The sequence below is a fragment of the Macaca nemestrina genome, chromosome 15 (assembly GCF_043159975.1).
Source record: "Macaca nemestrina isolate mMacNem1 chromosome 15, mMacNem.hap1, whole genome shotgun sequence".
Taxonomy (NCBI): Eukaryota; Metazoa; Chordata; class Mammalia; order Primates; family Cercopithecidae; genus Macaca; species Macaca nemestrina.
In genome coordinates, this window is record NC_092139.1 from 18,613,077 (window position 1) to 18,626,026 (window position 12,950).

Sequence of the window (12,950 nt, forward strand, 5' to 3'; positions counted from 1 at the left end):
TGACACCAGGGTGCTTGCAGAGACTCCAGGCAGCTTTGAAAATCAGTCACAATTACTGAACCTCCTGATCCGGCTGCGGAGGGCGGGGCCAACAAGCAGTACCAGGGTCCGGGCAGCTTCAGAGATCAGAGGGAGCAGGGACGCAGCTTGGGACATGAAAGGCAGAAGCGCTTGCAAATTAAACCACTCACAGCTTAAAAGGGAAGGGAAGTGTGCCGGGGGCCTCCAATGAGCCACGCTTCTGAGCAGGGGCACACCAGTCATGTTAAGCCTCATGTAGCCAAGTGGGTCCTGAGTTGATAGTCAGGATGCCTGACTCCCTGCATGACCTTGGTCGACTTCCTGCCCCCTCTGGACCCCAAGTTCCCTTCTGAGCATAGAGAGGGTTCATTCAAGCATCAGATGTTTATTGAGCGCCTGCTATGTGCCAGGCACTGTTCCAGGCATTGGGGATTCTTAGGAAACCTACATACTATAGCAGGAGAGAATCAGGACAGAGATAAGCAAATGTGTAATATGCAAATAAATAATTAAAAATATAAAATAGGCCAGGTGCAGTGGTCCACGCCTGTAATCCTCACACTTTGGGAGGCCAAGGTGGGCGAATTGCCTGATCTCAGGAGTTCAAGACCAGTTGGGCAACATGGTGAAACCCCATCTCTACTAAAATATTTTAAAAAATTAGCCAGGCATGGTGGCATACACCTGTAGTCCCAGCTACTTGGGAGGCTGAGGCAGGAGAATTGCTTGAGCCAGGGAGGCAGAGGTTGCCTAGAGCAGAGATCATGCCACTGCACTCCAGCCTGAGTGACAGTGCGAGACTCTCTCTCTCTCTCTCTCTCTCTCTCTCTCTCTCTCTCTCTATATATATATATATATATATATATATGCACACATATATAATGAATATTAATATGCCTGATGGTGTGAGTGCTATGCAGAATAAAGGAGTAAAGGAGTTAGGAACAATTTGGGGGAGTGCTATTTTAGACAGAGGGGTCAGGGAAGGCCTCTCTTTCTGAAAGAGGACATTTCTGAATAAAGATCTGAAGGAAGGGAACCAAGGAGCTCGGTCAAAAAGTGGTTTTCAAACTTTTTTGTGCATCCACATTACCTGGAGGGTTTGTTAAAACACAAATTGCTGCCCTTGTTCCCCCAGTCTTTCTGGCTCAGGAGGTCTGGGCTGTTAGAAATGTCTGCATTTCTAACAAACTCCCTAATGCTGCTGGTGTGGAGACCATACTTGGACAACCCCTAAGCTACAAGAAGAATGTTCCAGGCAGAGAGAACCACAAGTGCAAAGGTCCTGAGGCGTAGCATGTTTGTCATTTTATTTGAGGAATAGCAGGGAGGTCTGTGGCTGAGGAGAAGTAAGTGGGAGAATATCTGGAGTCTGAATACCTCAGACAATGGATCGCGCAGGACTTGGTAGCCATTGAAAGGTTTTTGGTTGTACTCTGAGTGAGACGGAGAACAGAGGAGTAATTGAATCCAGCTTATATTTTAAAAGAATGACTTGTTGGCTGCCATGTTGAAAACAGACTGTAGGAGGCAAGGTTGGAAGTAGGGAGGCCAATGAGGAAGCAATTGCAATAGTGCAGCAAGAGGTGATAGTGACTTGGACCAGTGTGGATGGTGAGACGAGATGGAATTCTGGATGTACATTGAAGGTAGAGCCAACAGGGTTTGTGAGGGATTGGATGTGGGGAGTAAGAGGCAGAGGAGACAAGGATGATGCTGAAGTTTTGAGCCTGAGCAACTGAATGGATGGAGCTACTGTGGCTGAGATGGGGACTGCTCCAGGAAGAGCAAGTTTGCAGAATAAATTAAGAATTCATTCTTGGGTAAGTTAAGATTGAGGTGTCTATTGGACGTCCAAGTTCAGATGTCAAGGTGACAGTTGGATCTATGAGTCTGGACGTCAGGAGAGAGATGAGGCTAAAGATACAACTTTGGAAGTCAACAGAGAGAGGGAATTTACAGCTTGAGGCTGAATGTGTCAACAGGGAGTAAGTTTTAATAGAGAAGAACTGGACTAGACACTCTTTCAGTGTCAGGGAGCCACACCCCTTCCCTAGGCTGTCACAACCTGACCATGGGATGGCAAGAGGATTTCACAGGTCTCCCACACCCAGCTCAACTCCTCCTACTTATTCATGCCAACCTTGTGCAAGATACTATGCCTGGCACTATTGAAGATACCAGAGATAGAAATGATAAATTCAATTCAATGTGCATTTACTAACCACTACTTTATTCTGGGCACTGCAGGGGATGTAAAGATAAGTAATTCAATTAAATCCACAAATGTTTATTAGCACCCATTATACACAAGGCCTCCAATGTACTTGGCTCTGTAGGGCTTGCAAAGATGAGTCACCCAACTTAGCAAACATTTATTAGCACCTACTTTATACATAGCCCCACGGAGGATAGAGAAGTAGTTGTTTTTAATTCAGTAAACACATATTAGGCTTACTAGGTACATAGAACTTTGCTAGGTATGTGGAGATCACAGATGAGCAAGACACCACCCCTGACCTCAAAGTGGTAGCAGATCAGTTTCATCTCTTGTGCTAACTCAGATCAATTGGTAGTGACTGTCGGGCTGTATTGAGAAGGACTCTAAGATCTCATTCAGCCTTGGTAGGAAAGAATGCCATGATGGATTGGTGATGTCTGCCATGGGCAAAGGAAGGAGAATGTCATAGCGCACATGCCATAGAATTGACATTGCCAGACCATGGGATTAGGGCTCAACAGAATGTGGAAATGGGCACTTTTCCACCTATTTCAATTCCTCTGTGAGTAGCATCTTTAACAGATGGGAAAAGACTGTTTGGTTGTACAGCCTGCATTTATTTGGATATTTACTAAATAATAGCGATCAGCAAGCCTTGCGTTCACAGAGCTATTTCTCTTTATTCTCACAATCCTGGGGAATAAGCAGGATCGGTATTAGTGTCTTCATGTTACTGATACAGAAATAAATGCAGTGATTTTTCTGAGGTTCCACAGTAAGAGCTGAAGCCAGAACTAGACCCAGAAGCGGAAACCAGAACTTGAGTTCCTTGGCTCAGCATCCATAGCTTTCTTTGAGGAAAGAGTCGCAACCATTTCTTGCACAGAACTTTGCAGCTTGAAAATTCACTTTCACATCCCTAATCTCATTTCAGCCTCCTAGGGACTCTCTTGGGTTAAGTACTGACATCCCCATTTTACAGCTATGGAAACTGAGGCTCAAGAGGGGAAGGAAAGTAAAACTGGGAGAGCACACTATCTGATTCTTAAATTCGGTGCTTGGGGGAACAGAGAGGAAAGGAGGAAGGCAGGAAGGAGTGTGTTCCCCAAGGATATCGTTTGGAGAGGGCAGCGGCAGGCTGGGAGCCTCCAATTGTCCCGTCTATAGCTGGAGAGAGTGTAGCTCAGCAGCCCGCAGGCCCAAGCCAGGAATCAATTGCTGGTCTCTGCAGAGACAACTTCTAAAGATGTTTTTAATTAAAGTCCAGGAAGATCTATACGTGCAATATCTCCTTGCCTAGCAACGGCACTGGCTCTCACCACCCGGGCTGTGGGGAACAGGACAGGAGGCTTCTGGTGGGGAGAAGCAGCAGACAGGAGCAGAGGCCCTGGCCCTCAGGAGTCGGTCCCCTGGCCCAGGTAATCTGGACAGGGAGGAATATATCCCTGTCTCTTTTTGTCTTTTCCATCAACAAATCATTCAACAAATATGAGCACTCTCTGTATGCCAGGCCCTGTGGCCACACAGCATTAGGGTGCAAAGGTGATAGAGCTACCATCCTGCCCTCGAGGGTCTAGCACATAGCAGGTGCTCTGTAGATGTTGAGAGAATGAATGGAACTGAATCATAAGCAAAAATGTTTGCTTTCTGCCACGGGTAGAAGGATGCTATCACAGATACTTAAAATGTTGCAGTCCAAAACAAACAAAGTCACAGGACTGCCTAACAGAGGGCCTGGTAAATGTTGAGAGGACAGAAGAGCTTGTGGGTCTCAGTTTGGGATATGAGAGTGCTCTCTCTCAGGAGGACATAGCAGATACACACACACACACACTCAGGGGTTGCCTGGATGGGCAAGTCCATGGCCAGGATCCATAAGGAAAGAAAGGGTGAGAAGAGGAGGGTGTTTCGCATTCCCTGGAGACTCTAGAGGAAGGTGCTCGCAATGCAGGAGGTCCCTCACCCCACCAGGCCAAACCTCACCTTCCTCTCCTAGTTCTCCCTCCTGCTCTGCCCCCTCTTCCTGCTCTGTATGTACCGCTGTCTCTGTTCTATTTGCTCTGTCTCTGTTTCTGGATTCCTCTGGTTTCCTACTTAACCTCTGTGTTTCTACCGCTTTCTCTCTGTCTCTGCCCCACAGACTTCTGTCCCTCTGACCCTCCTTTCTCTGTCTCTTACCCACTTTCTTGACCCCTCTCTCTGTGCCGCCTTCTCTGTCACTTGTCTCTGGACCTGCCTCCTCCCATGCAGCCACTTTCCTGCATCTCCTGTGTGTCATTCATCTGCATTAGGCTGCCCTGGCTGGGAGGCTGGAAGCAGGGTCAAGGCCAGCCCAGCCAGCCGGTATTCTAAGTGATGATAGAAGAGGGAGTTGGGAGGAGGGCAGCAGGGGTGGATGTTGAGAGGGGGCTTGTTTCCTGTGTAATCTGAGCGTTCCCAGAGACTCGACAAGTGGTGTTTAATTTTTAATAGAAAGCATTCTGCACAGTGCTGGCAGCAGCAGGGGTGGGACTCATTTTTTATAAATGTTTGAGAAGCTAAATGTGAGCCTAGGGTTTCCCCAGGCCCAGTGGGGTGGCGAAAGGAGGTAGGGAAGAGGCAGGATGGTAATAATTACAAACGTCTTCATAATAATGACACGTGGTCACCTCGGCTGAGAACTCTGTTCTTTTCCAAAGTGCTTCATCTCTTTCTCTCATTAAGGGGTCTCCCACACCCAGGGAGGCAGGAATGATAAAGTGTTATCTCCATTTTTACAGAAGGGGAACTGAGGCCCAATAGATTGGGAAGATTTTCCCACAGCCACACAAAGCCAAGGACAGGGCTGGAATGAGAATTTATGTCTGTAATCCCTGAGCTCCACTCCATGCAGCACCATCCACTCCCAGAACCAGCTGGAGGGCTCCTCCTGGGGGCTCTGGAGCTTGAGTCTGGAGCCTCAACTGCACCTCACAGATAGCAAGGACTAAGGGATAAGAAAAGAAAGAATTCTGGCCTGGGATCCAGGACACACATTCCAATTCTTGTTCCACAACAAACCAAGTCAGAACAACCCAGAGATGAGGAGTAGGCAAGCCCCCTCCCTCCTGATGCTGGTGTCCAGGGGTCTCCTACTCAGGGAGGCACAGCCCCAGGTGCCTTCTGATAATATGGAGAGAAGGGAAAGGAATGAACTTCTGTTAGGCACCCATGACACACTGGGTCCTTAAATCCATCATCTCTAGTCCTCATAGCAGCTCAGAGACTCAGAATGGGCACCCCTTAATGTTACAGGTGAGGAAATGGATCAGAAAAGGTAAAAGATCTGACTGACGGTGTAGAGTGAGGAAGTGGTGGGACTTGAAACCAGGACTCTGTGATGCCAAAGCCCACCCAGTCTCCATGGAGATGTGAGGGGCATCTCCTCTAAAGAGTGTCCGACTTCTCATGCTGACTTCAGCTGGAAAGAGCTCTGATGACTTGGTGGCAACATCATCCTACCTGCTTCCTTCCAGGTGTCAGTCTCAGAACAGGCTCAATTAGTCCAGGAGGGCAGCATGCTGGCTAGGCAGACCTGAGTTTGAATCTTTCCCTACTGCTTACTAATGATGTGTCCCTGGGGAAGTCATTGAGCCCCTCTGTGACTCAGTTTCCTCATCAGTTCAGTGAGGGGTTGGGTTTAGGGCATCAGTTTTTAGACCGAGAAGCACTTTAGATGCACTCTGGAGATTGTGAAAATACCTTTGCCTGCGCTCCTCCCCAAGAGTCCTGTTTACTTGGTCAGGGATGGGGCTCTGCATCAATGTTATTTAAAGTTCTCAAGAGATTCTAATGTGCTGCCAAGTTGAGAAGCTCAGTTTCTGTGCCCTTCAAGGACCAGCCTTTCCATATATAACATTCCACATGGATCCATGGGCCCTGAGATCCTGTTTAGCCAAGAATCAGTTGGGCAACCCTTCCCATTCCAGCCTGGACCTAGGCCCCTAACCACCACTTAGCAGAAGGACTGGGCGGCAGCACCACGGACAGCAGCCCGCTCCCGTCAACCAGTCCCAGCTCTACTTCTGGAAGTCAGGGCTTGAACCAGCTGTAGGGGAGGGAGAATCTAAACCCAGTTCCTGTCCTTCCCCTCCTCTTCCCTCCCCTGCTCCTGTGTCTGAGTCTTCCCTCTCTCTCTCTCCCACCTATCTACTTCTACTCCAAGCAGCCCCTCCTCCTACCTCTAAGGCAGGATATATGTGGGCTTTGACATCAGATCCACGTGGGTTTGAAACCTGCCGCTCTTCTGCACCAGGTGAACTTGTCAAGGTACTGTCCTTGGTGCTGAGCATAGAAATCTGAGTTCTCACAGTGATCCACGAGTTTAGTAGTATTCTTACCCGTCTCACTAATGAGGAAATGGAAACACTAAGAGGTTCATTACTTAACTTCACTCAGCCTCCATTTCCTCCTCTTTAAAGTGAAAATATTAAAAGCTTATCTGAAGGCCTTGTTTTGTAAATTCTATCACATACAAAAAGGGCTTATATCATAGTATCTAGTACAAAGTTGTTATTTAATAAATGGAAACTATCTTTATCAGTTATTGAATAACGATATATAATTCATAATGGATTTCATTATTAATTCATGTTTGCACCCTTCACTGTGCATAGCAGTCTCCTCAGCTGTGAAATAGGAACGGGGAAGGGGTGTGCTGGAGTCAGCTCATACCAGCTCATGAGAGCCACACTTTGATTTTCAGGAGTTTTGCGGGCCAGTTGATATCATGTTGGTAGCTTGAAACTGGGCCATGGTGAGAATATTTACACCATGGAAATCAGCAAACATTACAAAGCAGGGCACTCCTCCCCACCCCTTCACCCCTCAGAGCTGACTCACCAACAAACCACTGCATCTATGTCACAGAGCTGGTGTGAAGTCTGCAGGAGAGAATGGACATGATGGGGCACTGTGAAATATAAACTGCTGAACCTGTAGAACCCCCCCTCGAAGTGGTCCCACAGTAGCTACAAGCCTGGCACCCTTTTGTCGGCCAATTCTGGGGAGCTGCTGACTTCTAAAGAAGGTGGGAGGGCGTGTGTTGCCCAAGGAAGCCATTCCCCTGGGGCCTGGGAAACCAGTGGTGAATCACTGACCCTTTACCATTCCCACGTGTCGGCATTAACTGTAATGGCTGCAATAAAGAATCCTGGATTGGGGAAATGATTCCATCATCCCCTCGGGAGTCTCTGAGATGCAGCCAGGGAGAGAGAGAGCTCAGCCATGTCTCTGGGGAGTCACTCAGCCCTGCATTGTGCTTTGCCCAGGGAGTGGGAGGGACATGCGGGAGGAGTGACAGGGAGACCCTCTCTCATAACAATTACAACAGCCACTAGTTATTGTGCACCCACCATGAGCCTGATGCTTTACGTATCTTCTCCCATTTCAGCACCTCTGTGAGGGAGTCATAATTGTGCCATTGTGTACTGGCGTGCTGTGCCTCTTGAGACGACAACAGTAACCTGCACTTATTGGGCTCTTGGCATGGTCCAGGCACTGTCCTCGGTGCTGGACGTGGAAACTGAATTCTCAAAATGATCTCAGGAGATTTGTAATACTACCACCCTCATTTCACAAAATGAGGAGATTGAAGCACAAATGGGTTCATGATAGATCCAAGGTCAAACTTCTAATAAGTGGCAGTGCCATCGCTGGTTGTGACTCAGTGCACCAGACCACTGTCCCCAAAGTCACTATACTTGTGCTGACACTGCTTCCTAGAAGGGACTTGGCATCCCAGAGTCCCGGGTTCAAATGCCACCACTTCCTTACTCTGTGCCTTCAGTGAAATCTTTTCCCCTGTCTGACTTGATTCCTCCTTTATAATATTAGGTGGGGGGACCCACTCTGCATCTCTGAGATACTATGATGATTAGAGATGATGGATTTAAGTGGCTGGTGAAGCCAGTGTGTCATGAGTGCTCAATAGGACATAATTCCTTTCCCTTTTCTCTGTACCAGCAAGAGGCACCTGGGGCTGTGTCCTCTCTGAGTAGGAGACCCCTGGGCACCAGCATCCAGAGGGAAGGGACTTGCCCGCCCCTCTTCCTCAGCTTCTCTGGGTAACTCTGACATGGTTGACATGGAGCTGGAGTGGCCAAAGAGACAGGCGCATTGCAGGGACGTTTTAGAAGACTGTGGCTGGGAGGGGGAACCTGGAGAGGGAAATGAGAAATGCAAAAGAGTGAAAAATAAATACATGTGTCTGTCTGGAATGATAGAGGGCCCCAGGCTGGAGGCGGGAGAGGCAGGCGGCAGGCTGGGCTTAGCAGAATTGCTGCAGTAGCACTTCCAGATTCTCACTCATTAACCAGGCAGTGAACTGGCCTCACCTCCCAGCATGCAGGCCTCCTGGCCCAGGGAGCCCAGCCCAGCCCCAGGAGGGGCCTGCCTGGCCCCACCGGCAGGCACCCAGCAGAGGGCATCTCCCTGAGGTGGGGTCTCCATCTCCTCCCCTTCGGGTCATATCCTGAACCCCCAAGACTCACTCTTGAGTCTTCCACCTCACCCTCTTCTTTCTGGAAAGGTTTGGATGGACTCAATGGCTTTGTTGGCCCCTCCACCTGACCCTCCCCCACCCTTACCCCCACCCCCACTTGGTCTAGCCTCACGTCCCAAGCCCTGCTTTCGTCAAATTGAACATGATGTCAAATTAGAGCCATCTCTGGGACGGACCGAAAGAAGCTCCCAGTTTAATGAGGCAGCGTCGAAAATCAATAACTTAATTGCTGCTGTTTGATGGACTTTTATCCAATTTATACTCTACCCAGCAGTCTACGTGCAGAGCATGAGGAGAAGTGTGTGTGTCTGTGGGTGGGCCGTCTGGGCACCCAGGGGGAGGGGCGAGGAGGGCACCAGGGCCCGCAGCCAACCACTTTCCAAAGGGAAGGCTGGGTACTGCCCTCTCCTGCCAGGGGCCAAGAGACACTGGCCTCTGACCCCAGATGAACTGGTCTGTCCCTCTGGGCTGTCCCCTACCACCATGATGCAGGGAGAGGAGGCAGAAGTCCCTTGAAGAATCAGTAGGAGCTGGAGTGGGTAGAACGGCCCCTGCATTGGGAGTCAGGTCCTGGTTTCCAATCCTGGCTCCAACTGACTGTGATGACTGTAACTGGCAATAATGATTGTTGGCATATTGAGAAACTTCTCTGAACTGCTCTGTGCTGGGAGTTTAGAATTCTTCCCCTCAACCTAATGAACCAAGCACTAGGATTCAACTGGCTTTGCTGAAGAGGTAACAGACTCAGAGAGGCTGTCTTTCGTTGCCAGAGTCCTATAGCTGGGAACCACCCCAAGGGGACTTGAATCCAGATCTGACTCCATGGTCACATTTGCGCCACTAAAAAGGTCTCAAAACAGGAAGAGGGTTGGGGCTCAGAGTGGGGATGGGGACCGTGAGGGGCTGTCTTCGATGGCCTCCCGCAGGTCTCCCCTCCCAGCTTCCCTGGGGTGAGGCGAAGTGGGGGAACGAGCTCGGCAGCCCCAGATGACCCCTGTCTCGCTTGGTCCCCCGGGCCCAGGCACGTCGGTGATGCAGGTGATGGCCTCGGATGCGGATGACCCCACGTACGGCAGCAGCGCTCGGCTGGTGTACAGCATGCTGGACGGCGAGCACCACTTCACCGTGGACCCCAAGACCGGTGAGGGCCGGGGCGGGGCCAGAGGCGGGGTCAGGGGCGGGGCGGGGCGAGGACCATCCCAGACGTCTGCTCTGAGCCTTCTGTCCCAGCAGCTCTGAGGAGAGCACAGAGGGCACCCTGTGCACAGCAGGAGTCCAGGGTCGCAGAGAGGGAGGGGCAGCCAGGCGGGAAGAGGGAAGGACTGAGGAACAGAAAAGGAATGGGATGGGGGGGTTCTTCCAAAACTGGAAGAGCAACAGAAAGGCAGGAGGCAGCCGCTGTGGGTGCTGTGAGGCCCTAAAAGGACCTCAAAGGTCCGAACTAAGTGGCTTGTCCTTGGAGCTAAGTTGAAGCAGGCGTGTGAGCTCTTCCGGGGTCACAAGTGTAGTTTGGGGGAGGGAGGACGGCTGGTTTCAGCAGTTTTGAGAGCTCTGCCCCCGTGGCAGTTGTTAAGGACCTGATGGAAAAACACAGGCATCTTTAAGGAAGGGTGTTTAAGACACAGAGACCTTTAAGGAAGAGTGGCTTCTTTCTTGCTTATCCCCCCAACACCATCAAACGATGGTGCAGCACGGCCACCCGCTGTCCCCCACTTCACTCACTGTGACATTAGAACCTGACTAATCTCTGAGAAGCCTGGGGGGAGTGTGAGGAGGACAGGATGAGAAGACTGAAGACCAGAGAGGTGAAGTGACTCACTTGAGGTCACACAGCTGGGAGTGGCTGCTGATTCCGGCGGGGTGCTCTGACTGCTTCTGGGATAGGAGGGGCCTGGCTTGGGTGAAGGCAGGGAATGAGATGTCAGACAGCACAGAATGTTTATCAAATGCCATTGTGAGGCTCACAGCCCTGTGGGGCAGGAGGACAGGCAGATATGTGGGGATTTGGATGCAAGACTTCTTGGATGCAGTAGCAGCAATCTAAAAAGGATAAGAAAGTGTCTGCGGGGTGCAGTGGCTCACCCCTGTGATCCCAAGACTTTGGGAGGCCAAGGTGGAAGGATCGCTTGAGTTCAGGAGTTTGAGACCAGCCTGGGTAACACAGAGAAGACCCCATCTCTACAAAAAGAAAAAATTAGCTAGGCATAGTGACAGGTGCCTGTAGTCCCAGCTACTCAGGAGGCTGAGGTGGAATGATTGCCTGAGCCCAGGAGGTCGATGCTGCAATGAGCTATGATGGCACCATCACACTCCAGCCTGAGCAACAGAGCAAGATCCTGTCAAGAAGGAGGAGGAGGAGGAGGAGGAGGAGGAGGAGGAAGGTGTTGCCAGAGCAAGATTTCAGAGAAGGGCATTCCGGGTAGAGGAGGAGGAGGAGGAGGAGGAGGAAGAAAGTGTTGCCAGAGCAAGATTTCAGAGAAGGGCATTCCAGGTAGAGGGTATGGTGCAGGCCAAAGTTGGGAGAAGCAGAACAGCTTGGAGGCATGAGGGGAATTGTAAGCAGCTCATGCTTGGGCAATCAGGTTTGTTGAGAGGTGACATCGAGAGGGTGGCAGGGGCCTGGCTGTGCTGGTACGAGCCAGACTAAGGAGCTTGCATTTCATTCTAAGGACAAAGTTGGGAAGTAGGGTTGGGGGGAGTTGATGGATTTGGGTTTTGGGTTTTTCTTTGTGTGTTTCTTTTGTCTGGGGGAGAAGGGAGAGGATTCCAATCCATAAGCACAGTTATAATTGTATTCTCTCACACAAAGTATCTTCGTTATTTTTTTTTCTCCCCACAAAAGTAATACATTTTAGAAAACATTCAAACATTAAAGAAATGCTAAAAAGAAAGAAAAAGAAAGTGCTTCCCACTCTATCCCCAGTAATTGCAGCCCCAAAGGTAGCCACTTGGTGTATATATCCTATGAGATCTTAGACTCATTCACTCGAAAATATTGTCATGTTTAATAGATAATACATCTCAAGGTTCAAAATTCAAAAAGTCCAAACAGGCATTTAGTAGCAATTCTTCACCCCATCCAGTCCCCCAGACACCCAGTCTGTATCCCCAAGGCAGCCAATGTAATTTTCTCATGCATCTTCCAGAGCTATTCTGTACATGTACAAGAAAATAAAGTACATGTATTTGTTTTATTTTTTTACATGAATGGTAGCTATAAACATACTATACACACGGCTTGCCTTTTTCACTTGACGATACATCTTGAAGATTATTCCATATCAGTACATAAAGAGCTTCCTCATTCTCTTATTTAATGGGTGTTATGGATACACTAAAATTTATTTCACCAGTCCCCTACCGGTGGACACTTATGCTGTTTCCAATCTTTTGCTACAACGAACAATGCTACAGTGAATAACCTCACACATACATCATTTTGTGCTTGTGTGAGTATATCTGCAGGATAATTTTCAGGAAGTGGAGAAGCTGGGTCAAAGGGCATATGCATTTGGAATCTCGATAGATAATGCCGAAATGTACCAGACGACACTCCCGTGAGTCACGTGTGAGAGTGCCAGTTTCCCCTCCTCGTCACCGACAGTGCAGGTTCATTGATGACTTCTAAGCAAGGAAATGACATGCTCTGGTTTTCATTTTAACAAGATCCCTTGGGCTGCTGCTACAGAGCTTGGCTCAGAGGCAGGAATTGGAGGCAGGGAGGCCCTAGAGCCCAGGATGCCCAGCATAGAGTCCCAAAAGGCAAAAACCAAAAGCCTGTGCCCTTTCTTGACACTCGCTCAAGACTCCTTAACCTACCTGTCTAGCTAGGAGGCCAGGGATGATGAAGAATTCGTAGGAGGATTGATTGAGATGCCAAGAAGAGAGAATGGGGGTGGCAGTAAGATCCTGCAAAGGACAAACCTTTGGGGCCAACACGAATCTGCAGGACTAGGTTGAGGGAGGAGGCAGAGTTTCTTTCCACGTAGTAGGATTTATTCATCTAGGCAAGGGGTACCACCAACAGAAACAGGAGGAGTGTAAATTAAGAAAGCTACTAGAGCAGAGGAATGAGTGAATATGCCCTGGAATCTGAGGCAGAGCTAAATAATTCAGCTTTAACTATATTGGCTTTAAGATGAGAGAAAACAGGGAAAGAAACACCTAGAACTTCTAGCAGGCCATGTG

General features: G+C 49.3%; 1 protein-coding gene across 5 annotated transcripts in view; it reads left to right on the forward strand.

Moving 5' to 3' along the window:
* Positions 1 to 12,950, forward strand: part of LOC105496472 (cadherin 22) — a 135,815-nt gene that overhangs the window by 71,811 nt on the left and 51,054 nt on the right. For all 5 annotated transcript variants that reach the window (XM_071079203.1, XM_024797501.2, XM_071079202.1 and 2 more), the window contains one exon: positions 9,784 to 9,903. In XM_071079203.1, coding sequence (XP_070935304.1) covers positions 9,784 to 9,903 — 120 coding nt within the window. The remainder of the gene's footprint in view (positions 1 to 9,783; positions 9,904 to 12,950) is intronic.